At 42.7% G+C, this 24,653-nt stretch overlaps 1 protein-coding gene across 3 annotated transcripts; it reads left to right on the top strand.

The window, feature by feature from the left end:
- Window positions 1-831: 831 nt before the first annotated feature.
- Window positions 832-23,691, top strand: LOC122560103 (protein FAM110B-like). 3 transcript variants are annotated; one of them, XM_043710337.2, is made up of 3 exons: window positions 832-994; window positions 6,704-6,760; window positions 21,647-23,691. In XM_043710337.2, exon 3 carries the CDS (start codon window positions 21,854-21,856, stop codon window positions 22,844-22,846), a length of 993 nt encoding a protein of 330 aa, XP_043566272.1. In that variant the 5' UTR covers window positions 832-994; window positions 6,704-6,760; window positions 21,647-21,853; the 3' UTR covers window positions 22,847-23,691. The 3 variants fall into 3 exon arrangements, with proteins under 3 accessions (XP_043566272.1, XP_043566273.1, XP_043566274.1); XM_043710338.2 differs by having other exon boundaries at window positions 6,696-6,760; XM_043710339.2 differs by lacking the exon at window positions 6,704-6,760.
- The last annotated feature ends 962 nt before the right edge of the window (window positions 23,692-24,653 follow it).

The following is a 24,653-nucleotide window of genomic DNA, read 5'->3' as shown; positions in this document are numbered from 1 at the left end:
GAACTAATTTGCTGCCTTTTTAAATGTGCTAATATCTCACTCAATACAATAGGTAATTATTGAGATGCTTTACTCGAGAGAACAGCTGAGGTCTTTTAAGAAACCAACTTCTCTCCAACCTGGCACCAGGTAAAGATACATCTGACATGAGCAACTCGTTCTCGGTGAGCGGACCCTGTATTTGGGAATACGTTGTTCATGTCAGTTCCATAGCATTACAACTCAACAATAAAAACAAGTAGTGCGATACATACATTTGCATGTTGTTAAATCGCTCTGCCTGAAACATGCATTGTTGTCCAAATAAAAATCTTACCGGAGAAATCTGGTTATTTATACAAGGATTTTTTTTTTCAGAGATCTACCTCACCAATTTGAAATGTAATGGGAACAAGGCGGAGGGCTGTGTGGGTGGAGGTGACAGGGAAGATTGCATCAAACGCTGATTCAGTGCACAAAGGAAATCAGCCTTGTAAAGCTCTGATGGATGAACTGAATGAGGGAAAATCAGAATAACGTAGAAGGAGCGGATGAGAAGCTAAAGAGGTTAGAGCTTTTGGGTTCCTCACCGTGGGATGTAATGTCGCTCAATCCCAACGTGTAACACTCACACCATCGACAATGCATTTCCTTTCTCTTTGGAGTATCTAGGCTTTACTGGGGAAAATGTAAAGTCCCAATGTAACTCTCTTGCTATTGTTTAACACTGCATAGTCAAACCTTGAAGGCTGTAAGGATGTGAGCTTGAAAGAGTTAATGTTGTATTGGGTTGCTGCCCCGCCCACAGAATTACAGGAAATGAGTTCTTTGTCAAACGGGTGCAAATGAAACCAGTCCAGACAAGGTGGCAGGCTGAATAAGTGATTGGTGAGGGTGAGGCAATCTGGAGTTTACACTTTCAGATTTACCACAGAGATCCCTCGGCTTAAGTTGTACAATCATCTCCACGATCACAGACTCCGTAGCCCTGAAGAAGAGGAGTCTCTTTTTGCAGGTAAGTTACGTATATAAGGTTTTTTTTTCGTGTTTGATAGCTTTATATTCCAGTACGAAAGGTAAGTTAACGATTCAAAATAAAACTTTTACAACAAACAAGTGTTTAATTTTATGCTGAATTTGTATTTCTCTTTTTTTTTCTGATCAGTTCTACCACGAGTAATATCATGTGGAAAGTGAATAGGGTGTATCCACAGGCCCTTTGGTTTCACACTCAGATCGTACCCTTTCTGTATAAGAGATTATTTATGGACAATGAGTATAGGAGCCTATTTACGGACCGTTTGTGTGGGAGGCTTTTTTTGTTGTTGAAGGGAACAGTGAGGCTATTTAACTGCAAGAATAACCATCCCGACTGCTCTCAGTCAGGCCGTTTGCTTCCGTGTATTGGATGTATGGCGATCGAAAAACGCCTTCTTTAGAAATGCATTCGGAATTTCACTGTATCCACTGCGCAGATACAATATTTCCCTCAGACGGCTGCTCGCGCAAGTAAAGTTGATCTAAATGGCTAGTTCTTCAGTGAAGAGTAACGAAATCTAGGGGCTTCGTACACATAATCCAGTCTGGCACTTCAGTACTGCACACTACTGGGGGAGAGCCACATTGTTGGAAGTACGGTCTTTCGATAAAACACTAAACCAAGGTTGACTCCTTCCAATGTGTTTTCGGCCAATAAGACCTGACAATCCTTTTGGCAATTGTGTAGCAATTTTTGTTGGTTATCCCTTTGCAGTGTATGGGATGTTAGTGTGTAAATTGGCTTCCCTACTCTTCATGCTAGAACAGAAAGGAGTCCGTTAGCTGTCAGCTGGACTGCCAGTTTTTGATGCAGAGTGGTGCCAACCATAATAGTTCAATTCCTGTTCCAGCTGAGGTTACCATGAAGGAGTCTCATGGTGATCCTCAGGTTAAATGAGAGCAGACATTTGGTCTGGTAGGACTGTAGTAGTTTTATCTTAAGTTGCTATAAGTTAAAGCAACATTTATTTAATTGACTGTAAAATGAATTTAGTGTGTCCATAGATCATAAAAGACATTATAAATTCAGACTTTGTCTTATGTTTCCCTCCCAGCCCTTGTAAGAACATTTCAATTTATCTTTTAAAAGGCAGTTTGTGCTGGACACTTTCATTTGCCATTTAAAACAAAGCCTTAGACCCATCAAGTTTCAAAACAGGTCTATTCCAAGTTCTTTACTGGAATTTCATTCTATAAATGAACTTCTAATAATAGAGTATTACTTTGCTTCCATGTTGGTCATCAAGCATCTAGCTACTCAAATCCCATTTTCCAACACTTGACCCAGAGGCTTTTGATTGACAAGTATCTATCTAAACACTTCTTAAATGTAGTTCCTGCCTCCACCATCCTTTCAGGTAGTGATTTCCAGAACCCCCAAACGTTTTCCTTTTAAACTGCTGCTAAACCTTCTACCCCTTTTACCTTACACCAATGTCCCCAGTTAATGACCATCCCCTCCCAACTAAGGATAAACATTCCTTCCTATCTATCTGTGCCTCTCATAATTTTGTAGACTTCAATCAGGTCTCCCCTCAGCCTCCTTTGCTCTAACCCCAGTCTGTGTAATCTCTCTCTTTGTCGCTGAATTGCTCCAGCCCATGACGATCCTGGTGAATCTCCCCAGTAGGTTCTTCAGATCAGTTATACCTTCACTGTAGTGTGGCTATTGGAACTGCACACAGTACTCAAGCAGTGGCCTAATAAGTGTTTTGTACAGCTCCCATCATATTCTCCCTACACTTCAATGTCTTGACTAATAAAGGCAAGTACCCCATGTGCCTCCTCAACCACCCAATAACTTGTTCTGTTGCCTTCAAGGATCTATACATACACACGGAGGAACCTCAGTACAACCTTTGGTCCTACCATTCATCATGTACTCCTCTGCTTGTTACTCCCACCAAAATGTCACCCTTCACAATTATCAGGATTAAGGTTTAGGGTGTAGGTTTGCTCGTTGAGCTGTAGGTTTGATATCCAGACGTTTCATTACCTGGCTAGGTAACATAATCAGTGGCGACCTCCAAGTGAAGCAAAGCTGTTGTCTCCTGCTTTCAGGATTAAACCACCACCTGCCAGTGTTTTGCTCATCTGATCTGCCCTTCTATATTGTCTCATAGTGCAAGGTATCCTTCCTCGCTATTTACCACACGAGTTTGCAATCTGCAAATCTACTGTTCTAACCTTCTATATTCAAGTATAGATCATTTATGTACACTACAAAAAACAAGGGACCCAGCAACTGATCCTGCAGTATGCCTCTGGACACATGCTTCTAGGTACAAAACAATGCAGAGGGTGGTGCGTGTATGGAATGAGCTGCCAGAGAAAGTGGTGGAGGCTGGTACAATTGCAACGTTTAAAAGGCATCTGGATGGGTCTATGAATAGGAAGGGTTTACAGAGATATGGGCCAAGTGCTGACAAACGGGACTAGATTTGATCGACATGGATGAATCAGACCGAAGGGTCTGTTTCTGTGCTGTACATTTCTATGAGTCAATTACCCTTGGCCTCCTGTCAGTAAGCCAATTTTTGATCCAATTTACCAAATTGCTCTGGATCCAGTGAGTTCTTATCTTTTTGATCAGTCTTCTTGTAAAGCCTTTGCATGGAAATTGAAAGGAATAGGGTTATAGAACTGCATACTTTTTAATAATGTGTACATCCCAAGAATACATGTTACACACAACAACATTTAGCCCGTTCCTAATACTTGTTGAGTAATTGGGGGTGAACACTAAGCTGCAGTCCATGTGGTGCAGATAAGCCCTGATGCTGTTTTAAAAAAAGGAGTTCCAGGATTTTGACCAATGATCAATGTAAGAATGGTGATATTGTTCTAAGTAAGGGTGGTGTGCCAGCAGGGGACTTGGAAGTAGTGGTGCTCCATGTCCTTGTCCTTTTAGGGTAGAAGTAAGGAATTTGAAAGGCTTTGTTAAAGAAAGCTTGGTGAATTGCTGCAATGTATATTGTAGATCATTCAGACAGCTGCCATTGTATGCCAATGGTAGAGGGAGATAATATTTAAGGTTGTAGATTTTGTACTTGCATTGTGGCTCAGTGGTTAGCACTGTTGCCCATTATTTGAATGAGCTTTATTTTTACAGAAGAAACCATTCCTTTTTTATTGTTTATATTTTCTCTAAACTCTGAGTAAGGGACCTAGCTTTGATGCCACCCTTGGGTGACTGTCTGTATGGCGTTTGCATATTCTTCCCATGTCTGCATGGATTTCCTTCAGGTGCTTTAGTTTCCTCCCACAGTCCTAACATGTGCTGGTTAGGTGGACTGGCCATGGTGTCTGGGAATTTGTAGGTTAGGTAGATTAGTCATGGGAAATGCAAGGATAACAGGGATAGGATAGGGGCTGGCTGGGATGCTCTTCAGAGGGTCAGAGTGGACTCGAAGGGCTGATTGGCCCACTTCCATACTGGAGAGATTCTTTGAACTAAAGTAAATTATACTAAAGGAAAAATATTGCAAATGCCTGTATGGAGACCTAAAATGTATAAAATAAGATATTAGAATTTAAGTGTATGCAGCAAAAGGAAATACTGCATGGTTAACTTATCTGGATCACAAGATGGAAGTGAATTGTATTGTATAAAATTTCTTTGAAAAAGTAGCTAAAACAATGAAGGAGTTGCTGTATGTGTTCATGAACTATTAGATATTAATTAAAATGAATTGTTACCTCAAAGATCATAAATGAATGGAATGTTTAACTTTTGTTAATTTCGTGCTCTGCCTGTTAACTATAACAGAACTATTTTCATTTTTGAACATCACATTTATAATTACCGACTTCTCCACTGCAGCTCACCAGTTTTAAAAGTCTGAAAATTGTATGATTTCTGGAACAGTTCAGCTTATTTGTAGGGCAGGTCAGGGATGTGGTGGATGGTGGTCTCATGCTGATGCAGGGCGAGTGAGTGAGTCTTTTTGGAAAATGGACTAGCAGCAAGCTGCTGTATGTTTTGTGAACCCTACTGCACCCAATTATGTCGACTCTTGTCTATGTCCTTAATCAATGCATTTATGAGGGCTGCTGTTTTACCTTTAAATAAATGGGCCTGAGTCTTTGCATAAATACTTTCACAACACACTTTGTGAAAATGTTTCATACATTCCTCATTCCTGATGCATACAAAATAGTTCATTTTCTCAAAGGACTCAGTGAATGTCCTATTTGATATGACTGAGGAATTTATTGCAAATATGCATGCACTCAGTTATGACAATTGGCACCTTACAATATGCAGATATTTTTAATCAATCTGTTCAGATATGTTAGGGCATACAACTGGAGCAGGTGTACCTGAATTCAAGCCTTCTGGCCCAGAGCTAGGGACATTACCACTGCTCGACAAGAGCCCTCACTAGTAACATGTATACCTAGATTTAGGATTGAACAAAATGTCCATTCTTTGGCTTTTTGCAATTCATATTTGTGTACTTTTAAAATATACTCATGAAATAGATAAAACATTAAAATGAATTCCCTGATCTCACACTCCATTGAGGACCTGTGAATCAATGAAAATATTATTGATTTTACTGATGTGGTGTGAGCATAGTATAACATTTTACCTCGTCTGCAAATAAACATTTTGTATGTTGTAGTGTAACAGTGAACTAAGGCATTACTGGATCAGGCTGCACCTGAAATAAGTGACTGTGATATTAGAAACTTAGTTTACAGCTGTTTGAAGAAAATTAATTGGAATATGTATTATTTGAATAATAGTATTTAAATAAGAATGAATTTGCTAACTTATTGAAATAACTCCAGAGGCTGGTATCCCACCAAGTTGCCCATTATTTACACATAGAGAGTCCTTGATGCTGACCCAGCTCCCTGAGAGCTAAATTTGAGTGAACAGAATGTCTGATACTCCTGCTCTTTTTTTTTTCCCATTTACCCACACACTACCGCCTAACTGCGGTAGTGCTTATTTTTCCCCCAGCACCCATGTTGTGTGTGTGCAGGTGTGGGACACAGTGAAAGACACAAGATACTCCTGCTCTTTTTTTTGACGTACAGTAAGCACTGACAATGCTCACATCTTACAAAAGAATAAGAAGAAATTACTGTGTACATCCAGAGCAACATGGCTTCAATATTCTAAATTACATTTTAAGTCTGGCATTTATCGCTCTAATTTAAAATAACTCCACAGAGGCTGGTATCCCATCACCCAGTCACCCTTTATTTACGTATGCATAGTACTTGACATTGGTCAGGCTCCCTCAAAGCCAGCTCTCAGAGCGAACAGAACCTCTAACACTCCTGTTTATTTTTTTTCTTTTCTTTTTTATCCCCCACACTACCGCCTAACTGCGGTAGTGCTTATTTTTTTTCCCAACACCCATGTTGTGTGTGTACATCTGTGAGACACAGTGAAAGACACAAGATACTCCTGCTCTTAGCTGTCACCCAGTGCTCCCTGATTGGAACAGATTAACAACCCAAATCATGGAACTCCTAAGCTATGAGGTCCACCTGGCTGACTTTGTTACATTCATTACAGTTATGTCATAACATACTGTTTCATCAAAGTAATAATTGTCTTTTTATTGAGACAGAATTTAGAATTTATGTTCAGTGCAGGATTACTTTATCTCTTCTCTTTCATGATCTTTTGTTTTTACCTTGTGCTCACTTGATTCGAGGATCACAGATATCTTGCATGTTCGCAACTTCTACGTTTGTTTCATGATCGATCCTCAAACTGAAGGTACAGTCATTAACTTATTCCCTTTCCGAATCAACTATTTTTTTCCTCAATAGTTTATGAAATGCCATTGTTAGGATTGATTTGAAGCAATGAAATCATGTCAGATTAATTGCATGACCTGTTTTAGATTCTAAAAATGTTTAATTGGTCTAACTGAGAACAGTAATATGTAAATTGGATTAGTCTGAATTATGAAGACAAATTGGAGAGGTTAGGCTCAAATTCCCTAATGTGTCAGGGTTTAATGAAGGTATTTCTAATAGTTAAAGCCATTTGTAGGTTGAATCAAAAATAACTATCCTCTGATAGATAAGTTTGTGGGTGGCACGGTGGCACAGTGGTTAGCACTGCTGCTTCACAGCGCCGGAGACTCGGGTTCAATTCCCGCCTCAGGCTACTGACTGTGTGGAGTTTGCACGTTCTCCCCATGTCTATGTAGGTTTCCTCCGGTTGCTCCGGTTTCCTCCCACAGTCCAAGATGTGCATGTCAGGTGAATTGGCTATGCTAAATTGCCCGTAGTGTTAGGTAAGGGTAAATGTAGGGGTATGGGTGGGTTGCGCTTCGGCGGGTCGGTGTGGACTTGTTGGGCCGAAGGGCCTGTTTCCACACTGTAATGTAATGTAATCTAACCTAAAGTTCACAGTAAAAAAGATAACTTTAAAACTAGAATATCACTCAACAGGTTATAGTCCAATGGGTTTATCTGGAAATACTAGCTTTCGGGAGTGCTGCTTCTTCAGGTAGCTAGTGGGATAGGATCATAAGATACTGAATTTATAGCACAAGATCATAGTGTCATGCAACTGGTATGATATATGGAATAAACCTAGATTTGCTTTAGAATGGATTGCAGGTTTCAATTCATTAATATGTAAATTCCCAAACTACTTTTAAATCACATTCTCGTGATAACGTAAGATTTTAGAAAAAAGTGACATCTTGGCTCAGACGATGCATTAAAGCATGAGGTTAGAGTCTGTCTGTATTCCAATCTTGAGTCAGACTGGTTCTATTTCCAAGGTAAGAAGTTATGAAATGTCACATGGATTGACTGCCTGCAGATTGTGTTTTTTTTTGAGCAAAATAGAATGTATCTGCAAATACAATTCAGCAAATGCAAATTCAGCCATTGACATATGTGTGTGCATGCATGTGAGGGAGAGAAAGAGTGTGTGCATGCTTGCTAAAGTGTGTGAGTGTGACATAGTGTAAGCCTGTGAGAGGCGTGTGCATCAATGTGAATCTAGGGTGGATGTGTGAGTATATAGTGTGGTGGGGTCACCTGTAGTGTGACATGAACCAAGGTTCTGGATGAGGCCATCCTCATGGGTATCAAACTTGGCTATCAGCCATTCACTCACAAGTCTATAGGGTGAATTTGCATTTGCCGAATGGTATTTGCAGATACATTCAATTTTGCTCAAACAAGTACACAATCTGCAGACAGTCAATCCATGTGACATTTTAATGGGAGATTGTTTTTATTGTGATGGTTTATTGACAGGTGGGATAAGCATGGAAGCTTGTTTTTGGTTCAAGATAATCAAGACACTGACAAAACCCTGAATTCAAAAATTTTAGGCAGTTTGGAGGAGACCTGACTGGAGTTGGAAGGAAGTACAGTTTTCCTCCGAGAAAGGAATATAGTTTAGTTCAGGAAAAGCACAGTTACCTCAGTATAAATGTTAAGTTTGTACGCCTTGCAAACCATGAGAGATTGGTTAGTAATCTGCAGGCCATCAGAAGCTGAGAAAATCTAAGCTCTAATTTGTGAGTATTCATGTAAGAAGATTTCACAGCATACTGGAGAGAACTAGGGAGAATTGGTTAAGTTGAATTTAAAGGTTTGACAGAAGTAATTTCTCCAGATTTTTTCTCTGTAAAGAATGATGTCAGGAAATAAGGTGAGTCTTTGTTTTGATGTGCAGTTTGAGAGCTTCTAAACTTTGTTCTATTTTTAGATTGTTTTTTTTTCTTATTCTTGTTTTTACTTTTTGTAATGCACCTGTTTACTAAAGAAACTCTGCAGCTGAGTATGACCAACATATCAACTAAAATTAGGGAAAAAAGCATGATTTATCAAGCCATTTCATCTAGGACTCTGTCTTGTCTGGTGGTACCATAAACAGGGATCACAGCAATTTCAAGGTGATTAACTTCCCATGTTCACAATAATCATTTAATCACTTTTCTGACATGGATGTTACCTGCCACTTCTCTTTCCAAACATAGATGTTATGCAAGTCCTGCTGTAGACTCTTATGACTTGCTTTGTATTGGAAATGTTGTAGATGGGGTTGAGCACTAGAAGAATCAATAAACAGTCCTGCTATCTTAAGGTCAGGAACAGAAGGTCATGAGCGAAATTGACTAAGATGGTTGGGTGAGGAATATCCCTGAGAAACTCAGTGATTTTCTTCCATAGTATCCTCAAAGAAGTGGAGGGTATATGGAGGATATATTGACCTGTCTAATTCATGATTGTTGTTTTTCATTAAGCTGTCAGTTTTGGATCAGGGAATCCGTACTCTTGCTGCTAAATCAGAAGGTTACGAGTTTGAGTCCCATTCCATAGGTTTGAACATAAGATTTAGCCTAGCACATTGCTGTACTTACCCAATACTGCACTAATGTCAGAGGTCCTGTTTTTCAGGTGCCTGTAAGGCCACCTTATGTGGACATAAAAGATTCTGTGGACATAAAAGATTCTGTAACATTATTTGAAAGTAAGTGGAGGTGGTCCCTTAGTGACCTGGCCAATATTTATCTGTCAACCAACACCCAAGCTGCATCATTGATTTAATTCCTGTATGCAAATTGTCTACACCTTAAACATATTTATTTGGCTTTACAAAGTTTGGAGAAAGTAAAAGTTATTATTTAAATGCAAGGGGTTTTTTTGGTAACGCTACAGAACTACTACCCTAAAGACCCTAAATCCAGCTAAATTCTTTTTAAAACGTCATTGGTTTATATTGTCATTGGTTATTAGAACTATAATTGCCTAATTTTTGATTTGATTTTATTATTATATGTACCAAGACAGAGTGAAAGTATTGTTTTATGTGCTTGCTTGTCTCACTTTAAATATATGTACTTAATTTTTAGTATATATACTAAATTTACCTGCTTTCTAATCTGAAATCAAGTGGCCGTGGATTTCTCTGTTCAACTAAGCAATGAAGTAGGAAAACCCAAAATATCACTTCAAATTAAACCAAGGATATATAAAATAGCAATGTGCAAGAACTCAATTCAATTACTTAAATTGATTCATTCTCCTGAGGGCTATATTTCATAATCTTGGATTCTGCAGCACTGTCAGGGTGGGATCGACGTTGGGGGTGGGGGACAGTAGTCTGTTTGTTGTCTCTTTGACTTTATACCTTTGCCATTGTCTCTCTTTCTATTTGTCTCTTATTGAAAGACTGCAATATTCATATCATCACACTTGTTATTGTAAGTCTTACATTGGGCAGAGATTCTAGGTTTCTTTTGTTGAATGTTTCATTAGGGATCATTATTTAATTTCAGCTGACTGCAACTAATTGGTTTTGTCCTGACTTGCCCATTTCCATAGCACCTAGCATATACATAATGTGACTTTAAAGGTATAGAAGAGTGTTCTGGTACATTCAGTATGTGCTCCAGTCTAAAATCATTTTGATTTTGCAAGGACATGCAAAGCTAATAATAAAAAGAAACATTTTAGGTTTGACATTAATTTATTAATGTACCACCAATTTCTTTGAAGGAAATTTGGTAAACAAGTCTTCATACCGATGCTAAATGATTTCTGAAATAACAGTATCCCATCACCAAGTCACCCTTCTTTTACCCGTAGAGAGCCCTTGACACTGATCCAGCTTCCTCAAAGCCAGCTCGGTTTGAACAGAACTGATTCTTCTGTTTATATCTGTCAACCAGGACTCTCTGGACCAGATCAACAGCCCAAGTCAGGGAACTCATATTCTGTGAGGTGCACCTGGCAGACTTCATTACAATCTGAGTCCAAGGACATAGACATTTTACTTTTTTTTGTAGCACCTCCTGGAACAGCACGTAACACACAGTAGCTCACCTCTTGTATCCGGAGCACCTTGGACGAAATTTATTCTCCTCTTCAGACAGCAAAGGCATCTGCCATGTCCCCCTCAGATTCAAAGGTATCTCCAAAGCTTGACAGAAAAGGGAGAACCCACAGGTTCTAGAATAGTTGGAAAGGCAGTGGAAGAGCTGGCATGTTTTGCTCCTGCACTGTTTGAGTTTGCAGCTTTCATATGGTCTATGTGCTTGTTCAGGACCTTCACTGGAGCTGACCTCACGTTGACCATGCGTCTTACAAATGCAGGATATTCCCATGTTTTCTACACCTAACTTCATCCCCTGTCTCTCTCATTTAGTGGAGTCTTGTGTCAGGTGTTGGTGTTTCTGATGTCATTTCACCCTCCTAGCCAGGTCTGGGGAGATCAGATTTAACCTGGTGCAGAGTCTCTTCTCCCTGTAATATGACATCCTATACTGTGACCATATTATAACTCCAAATAAGACCACCAAACCTTCCTTCTCTATCTGGGCGTATTTATGCTTTGCATTAGCCAAAGTCCTGGATGCATATGCTACTGGGTGTTCCTCTTCATTGGGCCACCTTTGAGCTCATACTACCCTGATACAGTACAGAGTGGCATCACCTGTCAATACCAAATCTCACTTGGAATCATTGTGTGCGAACACCTGAGATAACGATAGCTGTTTTTTCACTTCCCTGCAAAGTATGCTTTGGCTATGTGACCATTTCCAAGGCTGACCCTTTAAGAGTTCATAGAAAAGTGCCTGGCTGGAGGCCAGGTTAGGTGTGAGCTTGCTGTAATAATTCACCAGCCCAAGGAAACAGCGAAGCTCTGGTGCAGGCTTGGGAGCCAGGCACATTTGATCACCCTTGCTTTATCTTTCAACCCAGTCTTGTCGACTTTGTAGCCCAAGTAGGTCACTTGGGGTGCCTGGAACACCCATTTTTCCCTAAGGCATACAATCGCTAGGGAGAAATGTTCAAGGATAATGTGCAAGTTCTTTGAGTACACCTCATTGGTCTTCCCTGTTATTAGCACATCTAGGTAAATGGCGACTCGGTGTAGATCTTGTAAAATGTTCTTCATAGCCCACTGAAAAATTGCACATGCTAACGATACCATAAATGGTAGTCTCACATCGGTACAAACCTTGATGGGTATTAATTCTAGCACAATTCTGGGAATCTTCATCTAACTGCAATTGCAAGTACACATGGCTCATGTCCAGCATTGTTACGGACAACGAACTGCCTGCTTTGAGTATAAATCCTCAATGCAAGGTATTGGATATTTATCCAGCTGTTAAGTGGTTTACCATTTGTTTAAAATCCCTAGTAGAAAGTGAGGACTGCAAATGCTGGAGATCAGAGTTGAGTGTGGTACTAGAAAAGCACGGCAGGTCAGGCAGCATCCAAGGAGCAGAAGAGTCAAAGTTTCAGGTATAAGCCCTTCATCATTAGGGCTTAAAGTCCCTACAAAGATGAATTGATCTATTGGGCTTCACATTCGGAATGGCCAGTGCTGCCTATTCCGCAAACTAGACTGATTTGACGATTCCTTCACTTTCCAGCCTTTACTTTTGCCTGTTAGGGAAATAGCTTTGCACAGGTCCTGCAGAATCATGGAATTGTTCCTGGTCAAAATGCAAGATGGCCTTGGCTTCTATGATATCCCTAGACCTTCCTGATTAACTTCACGATTTTTAATTAGGAATTCACTCGGGCAGCCGTTTTCTAATCAAACATGTTGCGCCAATCTAGTTGAATCTTTCCTCAACCAGTTTTGCCCCTTCTAGCTCAGGCCCAAGCCTTTTTTAATGCAATCAGTGCTTCTTGTTAGAGACTGGAATCAATGTCATGCACTTAATCTGTAAAGGTTTCCCAATATAGACTCTCAGACTAGCTGAGATCTTGTGCAAAGGTTGGAGTCCAGTTTGTTAAAAACTGGTTCTGTGATCACAGTAACAGCTACACCAGTATCGACCGCCAGGTGAACGTTTAACCAGATATTTATTTTGGTTCTGATTTGGATGTTGCTAAGCAAATTGACTGTTCCAAACCAGATGTATGCGAACCTTCCAGGGTGTGCACTCACCTGGATATCAGCCTGAGTTCTCTTACTCCATTTAGGTCTAGTGGGGATTCTTTTGCTGTCTTGAGTCTGCATATCGGCGGCAACTACAATGACTTGCTGGTCTGGATCATGAAGAAAGCTTTAATTGTTTCGCCAAGGCTTGGTTTAGTTTTGGAGTTTTGTTGTGGGCTGACCAAACATTCTCTGTTCAGAGTCAAATAAGGATTCTGGATAACCCAACATGGAAAACAGGGGAAAAAAATGTGGCTGTGAGAGCTACTGTTGAGGTATTTTCAATTTGAGCAGATTCTCATTTCTGGAACAATTACTGTTTTATAAGCTTTAACATTTTTTCTCAAGTTCCAAAGCAGAGATCAAAACAACAGCACTTTTTAAAAAGGAGGAAGAGACAGCTTGTTATTTTACCACATGGGAGGCAAAATAACAAGCAGTAAATTTACACAGCTGACTGCCTCTGCCATTTAGTTTCAAGTATCTCTGGCCATCAGAGTTCATTCTAAGTGTATGAATAGGAATGGTTCAGAGGAATATGGGCCAAATGCTGGCAAATGAGATGAGTTTAATTTAGGATATCTGGTCTGCGTGGACGAGTTGGACTGAAGGCCTGTTTCCATGCTGTTCAATTCGATGACTCTATATGTCCCGAGTGAAGCTATGCTTCCCAGTGGTGTTTCCCAAGCTCAGCCAGCATGGCAAGTGTCCACTTCCATTTGAATACCTAACAACTCATATGCTCCACTTGCCACATTTTCCCATGATAAAGCCAGATGTAGTGCCAGTTTGAAGTCCATTTGGGCTTCAGTTAGGCAGCTTTGCATGGTTGCATCATTAACCCCACTCTAGTCGCCACTAAAGACCAGTACCCCATCACCAAGTCACTTTTTATTTACGTATAGAGAGTCCTTAACACTTGAGCTCTCAGTGAACAGAACATTTCACTACTGTTTTTTTTCCAATTTATATTTTTATTTTATTAACCAGTACAAATTACAAAACCAGTTAACAATGAACAGCAGTTTACAAGAAACAGCAATTTTCAGGGGAAAGTGGCGGCAAAGCCAGATTCCAAACTCCACCATACAACCCTTTCACAGGGAAACAAAGAACAAACCTCAAATCCCACCTTATTTTATAACAGTAGACACAATCACAGACAGTCCGATAAACTGAACAATAAAAGTGCATATAGCACAGACATCCCGGCAACCCACCTGTCCCTCCCACCTTCCGGCCACTCAAAGGCACTCCATCCCATGCCACTTCCAGCTCTCAGTCTACCCCACGCCCTTTCAGACCACCCATAGGACAGCTTGTTCTACTTCCCCAATCTCCCCTTCCTCCTCCCCCCCACAGACAACAGTGATCAGGACGGCCTACCCACGTTCCGACTTCCCTAGCTGCCCTCTCACACCTTCCGACCACCTCTTGGACAGTCCACCCCGGTACCTACATGGGGTGACAGCACTGAGGAAGGCCTACCTGCCTTCCGGCTCAGTCCACCCCTACACACCATCTGGCTCTCACCCGTCCCAATGCACCATCCAACCTGTGGACTGCCATGACCACTTTCCAGCCACCACTAGAAAAGCCCAACCCTCTCCCTGGGACAATGGATGTATGGAAGCCCACAAGCCTTCCGGATATCAGCCTGTCCTAACGTACGTTTTGGCTCTCAGCCACTCTGACACCTTCCAGCCACCTCTAGGACAGCCCATCCCGATTACCCCTTCTTGGGATGACAGCACTCCGAACAGCCTACTCACCTTCTGGTTTACAGGACGGCCTACCCACCTTCTGGCTGTCAGGGTGACAGCTTTCAGGATGAGCAATGAGTCTTCCAGCTCAGTGAGCCCTGCTAGACCCAGGGACACAGGTGATAAACCCAACAAGCAACAAGACAGTCAATTACCAACAAACAGAGTCCTTTCTGTTCCAGAGTCAGTTATCATAAACAGTTCTCTTAAATGCAGAGTCCATTCCCAGGAATTGAGTCCACTCCAGGATGCAGAATGCATTGTCAAAGAGAGTCCACAACCAAAGGCAGAGTCCACTCCGGTATGCAGAGGCCACTCCTGAAGGCAGCAAATACACACCCCACAGCGCACACACACACAGAGACAGGTGTTCAGACACCATAGAGGCCTGGTTTATCAACAGAACCAGGCCCACTCACAGGAATTCAGTACATTGTAAAGGTGTAGTCAACTCATAGGGGTTTGGTCCACTCCCAAAGGCAGAGTCAACTCCCAAAGGCAAAGTCCAGGATGCAGCAAATGCTCACCTCCCAGCGTGCGCACACACACACACGTGTTCAGTCTTTACAGAGGTCTTGTCAACTGACAAAGGGCCAGGCATACCCACAAGAACAGCTCATCTGGAAAGGTGCACTCTCTCACAGGGGTCCAGCCCAAACACCAAAAGTGAAAACGTGCAAAAAAAAAAGAGAAAGAAAACCAAAGTTCAGGGGTTAAGCCCTGCCACAAAAATCAGCATAATCCTTTTCTCAAAGGAAAAGAGTGAACACACAGGCTGTAACCAGCTAATGAAACAGGTCCCTAATGAGAACTGAAATACACAACTGTACATCAGGCAGTTTAGAAATCAGTCCTCAGTTAAAAAGGAATGCCAGTTAACAAACCGACTGTGTAGGTCAGCCAGTTCAGGAATCAGGTTGTCCCCAAAAAACAAACCAACAGCAGCAGTACACATTGGCTGTGTGACCAGCCTGCTCAGAGTCAGTCTCCTCCCTGACAAATGGAGAGTCCTTTCTGCTGACCCTGCTCCCTCAGAGCCAGCTCTGAGTGACAAAACCTCCTGCTTATTTTATTAAACAGTTCATAAACAAAGCAGCAGTTCACAAAAAAAAACACTATATACAGGGGAAAGAGCAGCAAAGCCAAACCCCATCATTCAACCAGTTTTCAGGGAGATGAGGACAACCCTCAAGTTCCACTTTCAGTCAAAGATAACTAACAAACACAGACAAGACAGTATAATCAAATGAGAGAGTGCATAGAACACAGACCCAATACAGCTTAAAGGAAAGACAACTAACACCAGCTCACACTACATACTAATCAGACCATCCTTGGCTAGCCTTCCTGGAGAACAGCGATTGGCCTTCTGGTCCCTGGCTGCCCTGTGTACTGACCGACCCTCCTCAGGTTTGCTTTCCTCCAGGCTGGTCGTCGACCACCTAGCTCCCAATCACATCGCGTACTGACCGGACTACCCCAGGCCACTTCCTTACGAGCTGGTTATTGGCCTTCCAGTCTCCAGCCACCCTGCGTACTGACTGACCTTCCCCAGCCCACTTTCTTCTGGCACAGTCGCCTGCCACTGGCTCCTGGTCACCCCACATACTAACCAGCCAATCCTGACCTGCTTTCCTTCCAGCACCCAGCTGGCCCACATACTGACAGATCCTTTCCCCTGGCCAGCATTCCTATGGACCAGCCATTGGCAGTCTGGCTCCCAGTATCCCTGCATACTGACTGGTCGTCTCCCAGTCGGCCTTCCGATGGGCTGCTATCGGCTTCCTGGCACCGCCTGCCCTGCGTACTGACAGGCTCCTCTCGGCCTGCTTTCCTCCAGGCTGGTCATCGATCCTCTGGCCCCCAGCCAGCCCGCGTACTAGCTGACTCTCCCCTGACCAGCTTTCCAAGAGCACGCTATCGGCTGCCTCGCCCCCAGCCACCCTGTGTAGTAACAGATGCCTCCCCAGCCTGCTTTCACTCCAGGCCAGTCATCGATCCTCCAGTTCCCGACCGGCCCACTTACTGACTAGCCCACTCTAGCCTGCACTCAAACACGGTTACAAAACCCACGTACATTAACAATTGACAATCCTCACCATTCGGTTTCCAGTATGAAGGCAGAGTCCCTGTCTGAAAGCAGCAGTTGCTCACCTCCCAGCACAAACACAGGTGTTCAGTCTTTACAGAGGCCTAGTCACCCATAAAGGACCAGGCCTACCCATATAGGACCAGCTCATCTGGAAAGATGTATTTTTTTCTCACAGGGACTCCAGTCTAAACACCAAAAAAGAGAAAACACATTCAGAAAAACAACAAAAACCAGAATGCAAGGGCTAAACCCTGCCACAAAATCAACATAGTCCTTTTCTCCTAGTGAAAGAGTAACACACAAACTGTAACCAGCCAGCGAAACTGAGTACAGGAGTTGGGAGGTCACATTACAACTGTACAAGGCATTGGTAAGGCCACATTTAAAGTGGTGTGTACAATTCTTGTTGCCATGCTACAGAAAGAATGTTATTAAATTGGAAAGGATGCAAAACAAATTTACAAGCATGTTTCCAAGACTGGAGGGTTTGAGTTGTAAGTAGAGGCTGAGGGGTTATACAGGTTTATAAAATCATAAGGACAGCGATAACGTGAATAGCAAATGTCTTTTCAGGGTAGGGGAATTAGAGGTCATAGGTTTCAGATGAGAGGGAAAAATTTAAAAAAGGTACCCGAGGGGGAGCTTTTTCACACAGGTTGGGTGTGCATATGGAAGAAACTGCCAGATAAATTGTTAGAGGTTAGTACAATTACAACATTTTAAAGGCATTTGGACAGGTATATAGATGGGAAAGATTTAGAAGGATATGGACCAAATGCAGGCATATGGGACTAGTTCAGTTTTGGAAACCTCATTGGTATGGATAAGGTGGGCTGAAGGTACTGTATGCCTCTATGACTGAAACAACAGTTCCTTAATGAGAGCTGAATTACACTTGTAACACATTGACAGTTCAAATCAGCCAGTTTAGAAGTCAGTCCTCAATAAAAAGGAATACCAGCACTACTGCTATTCGGCGATAGTGTGGGGGGAAAAGAGAAAGAAAGTAATTTTTTAAAGATAATAAAAATACCAGTTGACAAACTGACTATATGGTTCAGCCAGTTTAGGAATCAGATTCCCCAAAAACACAAACCAACAGCTTTAGTACACACCCCTCCCTGACACTAATGGAGAGTCCCTGATACTAATGGAGAGTCCCTGATACTGATCCAGCTCCCTCAGAACCATCTCACAAAGAACCTCTGACACTCCTTTTTTTATTATTTTATTAAACAATACAGTTTAATAATTCAGCCAGTTCAGGAATCAGGTTTTCCCGCCCCCCCACAAAAAAAAGCAGAAACCAACAGCAACAGTAACACACTGACTATAACCCAGCCAGCACAGAGTCAGTCCCCTCCCTGACACAACAGGAGGGTCCTTGACACTGATCCAGCTCCCTCAGAGCCATCTCTCAGAGTGAGCAGAACCTCTGACACTCCTGTTTTTTTTAATTTTATTAAACAGTTACAAAAGAGTTTACAGAAAAACAGTCAACATTTACAGCTGTATACAACAGCAATTTTACAAGGGAGAGGAGCAGCAAAGCCAGGCCCCAAACCCTACCGTTCAACCAGTTTACCGGGAAATGAGGACAAACCTCAAATCCCAGTTTCATTTCATGACATTTGTACATGAAACAATCCAGTTATATAGGAAAATGCAGACAATACAGACCCAGCAAGCCCCCGACCCTCCCACCTTCCAACCACTCGGTCCACCCCATGCCCCTTCCAGTTCTCGGTCCGCCCTGACACCTTTCAACCACCTCTGGGGCAGCCCGCCCCGGTACCCACCCGGGGTGACAACGGTCAGGATGGCCTACCCGCCTTCACTAACCATCCTCAGCACCTTTTGACCACTTCTAGGACAGCCCTCCCTGTACCTGCCCGGGGTGACAGCGCTGAGGTCGGCTACCCGCCTTCTGGCTCTCAGTTTGCCCCTACATACCATTGGGCTCTCACCCATCCCGATGCGTCATCCGGCCAGTGGGCTACCCAAACACACCTTACGGCCACCTCTAGGACAGCCCGTTCCCTTCCCCTGGGACGACAGCGTGCAGGGTAGCCCACAAGCTTTCCAGATCTCAGCCTGCCCCTACACGCCTTCTGACTCTCGGCTGCTCTGGCACACCTTCTGACCGCCTCTAGGACAGCCCGTCCTGATCACCCCTTCTCGGGATGACAACGCTCAGAACGGCCTACCCACCTTCTGGCTCTCGGGGCAACTGGCATCAGGATGGCCTACCCACCCTCCGGCTCTCGGGATGACAGCTTTCAGGATGACCCATGAGCTCCCCAGCTCACAGTAAGGCCTGCCAGACCCAGGGACACACAAGACAGTGCAAGTGATAGACCCAACAAACATCAGTTAATTATCAAAAAACACACAGAGTCCTTTTTGGTACACACAGAGTCCAGATATAATGCCTTCAAAAATATAGAGTCCATTCGCAGGAACAGAGTCCACCCCAGTTTACAGCATGCATTGTCAGAAGTGGAGTCCACTCCAAATTGCAGAGTCCACTCTCAAAGGCAGCAAATGCACAGCATGTAGGCGTTCAGTCTCCATGGAGTCCTGGCCCAGCCTTGGAAAACCAGGCCCACTCACAGGAACACTGTACATTGTACAGGTGCAGTTAACTCACAGGGGTTTGGTCCATTCCCGAAGGAAAAGTCTTCTCCCAAACTCCAGGATACAGCAAGTGCTCACCTCCCAGCACACACACAGGTGTTCAATCTTCAGAGGCCCAGTCCCAGGGCTAGGCCTCCCCACAGGAACAGCTCCTCTGGTAAAATGTATGTCTTCCACAAGGGCTCAGTCCAAACACCAAAAACAGTGAAGACACATACAAAAAACAAAGGAAACTAGAGTCCAAGGGCTAAGCCCTACCACAAAATTAACATTGTCCTTTTCTCAAAAGTAAAAAGAAAAAAGACTAACACACAGACTGTAACCAGCCAGTGAAACAATAATCCTTTAATGAGAACCAAGTCACACCTGAAACACATTGTGTGCATCAGGAGTTTAGAAATCAGTTCTCATTAAAGAAATACCAGTTAACAAACTGGCCAAATAATTCAGCCAGTTCAAGAATCAGGTTTCTCTCCCCCCCCACCCACCCAAAAAAAAGCAGAAACCAACAGCAAAAGTAACACACTGACTGTAACCCAGCCAGCACAGAGTCAGTCCCCTCCCTGATACAACAGGAGTGTCCTTGACACTGATCCAACTCCCTCAGAGCCATCTCTCAGAGTGAGCAGAACCTCTGACACTCCTGTTTATCTCTTTCAGATTAACAGCTGCAATCAGGCAATTCATATTCTAAGGTCCACCTGGCTGACCTCAATACAATGAGTACAGTTTCAGTTCAGTTAAAAATGCATACTGACTTAGAACAATTATGTTTTTGTAAAAAAAATTGTAGCAAAGTTAATCTGTAAAAGGCACAAATTCTGTAATCGGAGAGCAATAAGGCCCTCAGCTTACATTGAGAGAACTTGGGGCCAGCTTTCATCAACCACACAGTATCCTGGGATGCAACCAGTAAACCAACAGGAGGGAAAGTCTCCAGGGGCACAGCCACTGCCTCTGCCCTGCCCAATCCCATGCCCCTCATTTGTCAACAGCAGAAAGAAAAAGCACAATAGTCATGTGGAGGTAGGGCATGAACAACATCTGATTATGATGGTACACTTGTGATAAATTGATCCTTCTCTGCGGAGGAGAATCCAACTGATTTATGTTTCGAGAAGAAGTGAACAGTGCAATGTTTTGAATCCTTCATTGACCCAATATCTCCAATGCCTAAACGTTGATGACATGGATTCTTTTGATTCAGACAAAATGCCTTCTCAAGATTAATGATGGCAGCCTCACCCCACAGTTGATTTTTTTAAACCCACTCTCTGTAAGAAACAGGACACTGTCAAAGATGCCATCTGTTGGATGACACACTAAACTAAGGCCCTATCTATCCTCCTGGATATCTGTTAAATTTTCCAATTTTGGAAAAACTACAGGGTGGTTTGGCGAGTTAACCTGCCTGGTATCTGCTACTCCATTACCATCAGTAAATTAATTATCTGGTTATTTGTCTTGGTGCAAATTCAGTGAGGTGCTTCCTACATTACCACAGACTCTGTACTTCAAAAAGCTATTTCATTGGTCGTAAAGTGCTTTAGAACATTCTGAGGTTGTGAACTCTTTAACAATATAAGTTCTTTCTTTTGCGTTAATTGGCCTGCAAATGTGTTTATTTTCTCGCCTCTGTCTTTCACTGGGAAACCCCTGGAGATTTCTTCAGCTGTGTCGGGTGAAGGTTCTCAGTGGAAAGTATTGCAGTCAGAATTTGTTTTCATATCAGAAACGGGGTCTGCGTGGATAATGTATGAGCACTTTTGCCACCTCGTTACTTCGTTCTGCCAATTTTCCATCGGGGCTTGTATTGCCAAAGTAACTGCCCTGTCAGTGTTACAAAGGGCTGCTCACTGACCTCCCTGCTCCTGCTTATTTTCAGTCACTCCGTATGCCTGGTGAGTATTGGCCAACTTCCTGGGGGATCTACTCCTCGGCTTGGGGAAAAGCAGCCTCGGGCTAGTTTAAGCTGCACTGAATCAGTTAGAGGTCCTCTGTAACTGCTGACAGGTTTAGACATTTAACACTTTAAGTCGTGGAACAGGTTATTACATGAAGTATACTTATCGAGAAATCTGTGACATTGACTCGGTTACAGCAGGACAATGTGATCAAAAGGCGCAGGTTCGATGGAGTTAGTGTAAAGTTAAAACGGATTTGGCTCAGCCAATGGTTGGGACTTTGGGGGGGTGGTTCGGAAATTTAAAGTTCATCTTATTTTTCATTGTCTTTCAGAATAGTGGAGACGTTCACAAGACTGTGTAAACAGGAAGTAAGATAAACCTGGGAAATCCTGCCAGGGATTCGACCTGGTGAAATTACATTGGGATTTTTCACTGCTGCTTACAGCCCGTACTGCATGGGAGACCGACCCTGATAACTCCAATAACTCTGAACACATTGTGAATACTGAGCCCCAGTCTCTGGTTACCGAAAGTGATAATGCTGAAACAAGTGTCTGGACCTCCCACCTTCACCTCGGCGATGCCTTTCCGCATTCTGAACAAGGGACCTGATTATTTTCGAAAGCAGATGGAGAGCAGCAACAAGAAGCCGAGCGCGGTAGAGCGGCTGGAAGCTGATAAATTAAAATACGTGAAGAGCCAAAAAGTCGCGAATACTCGCCAGGAGCCAGTGAAAGCGAGTGAGCCGGTGCTGTCCCCTGCCATGAGGAGGAACTTTCACAGTCCCAGGAAAGCTCCGAGTGCTGGGCTCCGCAGGACCGAGAACGCAGATTGGAGGGGAGCCCTCAATTTGGAGACTCTGAGAAACCTCATTTATGAGAGTCCAAACGCGCCAGGGAGCCAGCCCGATCCGGCGGAACGGGCCAGCGAGTGTAGCCCGGGTAAGCTGCAGCGGTGCGGAGCCCCCGAGCCCGGGGAGAGGCTGGCGGCTGAGCTGCACTCCAGCAGCGTGCTGGTGCCGCCTCACAATGCAGCCGTCAGGAGGGTGGATGTCCGCCCCAATGTCAGCAGGGCCGGCTGCAGGGCACCGTGTCCCTCCGTGGTCAGGTCCAGGCTTTCCTCCACCACCAGCTCCAGGGGCTCGCCGAGGAAAGCCTACCCCGAAGCGGCTGCTTGGTCACAGCTCTCCCTGCACCGCTCCAAGTCGGACCTGAGCGACCGCTATTCCCGGGTTAGTGCCAACTTGGAGCGATTCTTCAACTACTGCGGCCTGGACCCAGAGGAACTGGAGAGGATGGAGATAGGGGAGTGCTTGGCCCGAGCCAGCTCTGATATCGTATCCCTGAAACTGTACAGCGCCAGCAACCTCAGCTCTGAGTACAACCGTTCCCAATACAGCAATGTGATTGAGGAGAGGGCGAACGAGCGCATCCCATATGGCATCTCCATCATTGAGCGCAATGCCAGGGTCATTAAGTGGTTGTACAGCTGCAAAGAAGCCAAGGAATCTCAGAGAGTGTCACCCGTATAACGGAGGAGGTCCTGGGACAACGGAGAAGGAACAGAGCCTAAAATTCCACGATCTTGCCTTTGATGAGGAACTCATAATTTCATGGAGACACTGAAATTTAAACTACTTATTACTGCCACCTACTGTGTTTAGTGGTATAATATATTGTAAAGGGCTGGCCAGTTTTATTTGGAGAATTTAAACTGTGAAAATAAAGACTCAACACATTGAAAACTTCAAATTGTAGTACAGTATGTTGCAGCTTGCTGAATATTAACTGAATAGAAATGGACAATTGATGTAATTTAGTTCAAAAATACACAGGAGATCTTCCATTAAATATGTGACTGAATCTACCACTAAACCAAAAACGAGGACCACGTTTTTTTACACCAGCTTTTTTTAACTAGTTAAGCTAGGCAAAATTACTCAAAGAATATGTTCATATCTACTTCTATTTGGTAAGTTTTTTTTAAAAAAAGCTTAAGAGTAGTAAGTAAAATAGCACATGTTTGAAATATGTAGCAGGTCCATTTTAGTTTAAGCCTTGGATATAAAGTCTTAATTCAAACGAATTGTGTCTACCCCAAATGTTACATCATCCCTCTTTCAGATAGACTTTGCTGAACTTCAGTTTCCAGGCAGTGGGATGTTACTTTCCTTTCTGTGGTATGTTATCAAGAATAAAGGCTACACTACAAATACCTTACTGGTAACAATCTGTTATGTACATGCATCTCACGTGAGAGGTTGGTTTTGTTATTTCTGTATCTTTGTGAATTTTGTATATATTTAAAGACTGCAATTTGATATTTTGCTACTGTTTTAAATTAACTGTCAATAAATGTGGGTTTCAGTGTTCAATATTTTCAGTTTCATTTTTGAGTATATTTGAAGTTCTTGCAAAGGAAATTGGGTGTTTCCATTTTAAACACTATTTGTCTAAATTCAACCATCCAAATCAAGGCAATTTTATACTGAGCAATAAGTAAATACTCTATTTATTAATGCTTAATTAAACTGTCTGATTTCAAAGGGCTGGATCTTGGCAGAGTAAGAAAGACTGTTTGGACCTTTTAAAACAGATCAGGTAAACCTAAATGCGGAAGTCCCAATGCCATTTCTGACAGATCCCATTTTTATCAGGAAGAAGCAGGGTGTGATTCACACAGGCAGAAAATTTGTGTGTAGCAGACCCATTTAAAATAATTGAATTCAAACAGACTCCATTTTGGCCAGTCCAAGGGAATATGGAAGTAATTAATTGATGGAGTAGATTTAAATGTTTTTGAAATGTGGATGATACCTATTTAAATGTCATGGTCTGAATTTTTAATTCCCTGCTTTTTAATCATGAAAATCAAGCTATCAGTGAGAATCAATAAAATACTTAGTTGGAAACAAAACAGAAGCTGCTAGAAAAACTCAGCAGGTCTGGCAACATCTGTGGAGAGAAATTGTAGTTAACATTTCAGATCCAGTGACCCTTCTTCAGAATTTAGTTGGACTGCTTTGATTGAGAGGCTGTTTGACATAGTGAGGGGGAAAAAAAAATCTTGAAGTCTCAAAGACGATAGTCTTTCTTGACATTTCACAAGGGTATTGTAATGATATGGAAGCAAACCTTTTCTGTTAATTAAACCAAACACCCAGAAAAGCTCCCCTCCCCTCATAATCTGTTAAAATATGAGTAACAGAGAATGCCTAAATACCACTCTATAAAGAAAATAGCCATCAATCTATTTTCTTATTCTAAAAGTGAACAATAAACAAAAAAACTATTCACAGATCTTAGCCCCCCTTCTCTTAACTGCTTACTCTCTGACTC

The sequence above is a fragment of the Chiloscyllium plagiosum genome, unplaced genomic scaffold, assembly GCF_037043375.1.
Source record: "Chiloscyllium plagiosum isolate Xiang-an unplaced genomic scaffold, Cpla_swu_hap1 HiC_scaffold_15, whole genome shotgun sequence".
NCBI lineage: Eukaryota > Metazoa > Chordata > Chondrichthyes > Orectolobiformes > Hemiscylliidae > Chiloscyllium > Chiloscyllium plagiosum.
The sequence above is the reverse complement of the archived record's forward strand: the minus strand, read 5'-3'. Positions and strand labels throughout refer to the sequence as shown.

Excerpts from the sequence above, each read along its gene's own strand:
- LOC122560103 (XM_043710339.2), top strand. The coding sequence starts at position 21,854 with ATGCTGAAACAAGTGTCTGGACCTCCCACCTTCACCTCGGCGATGCCT.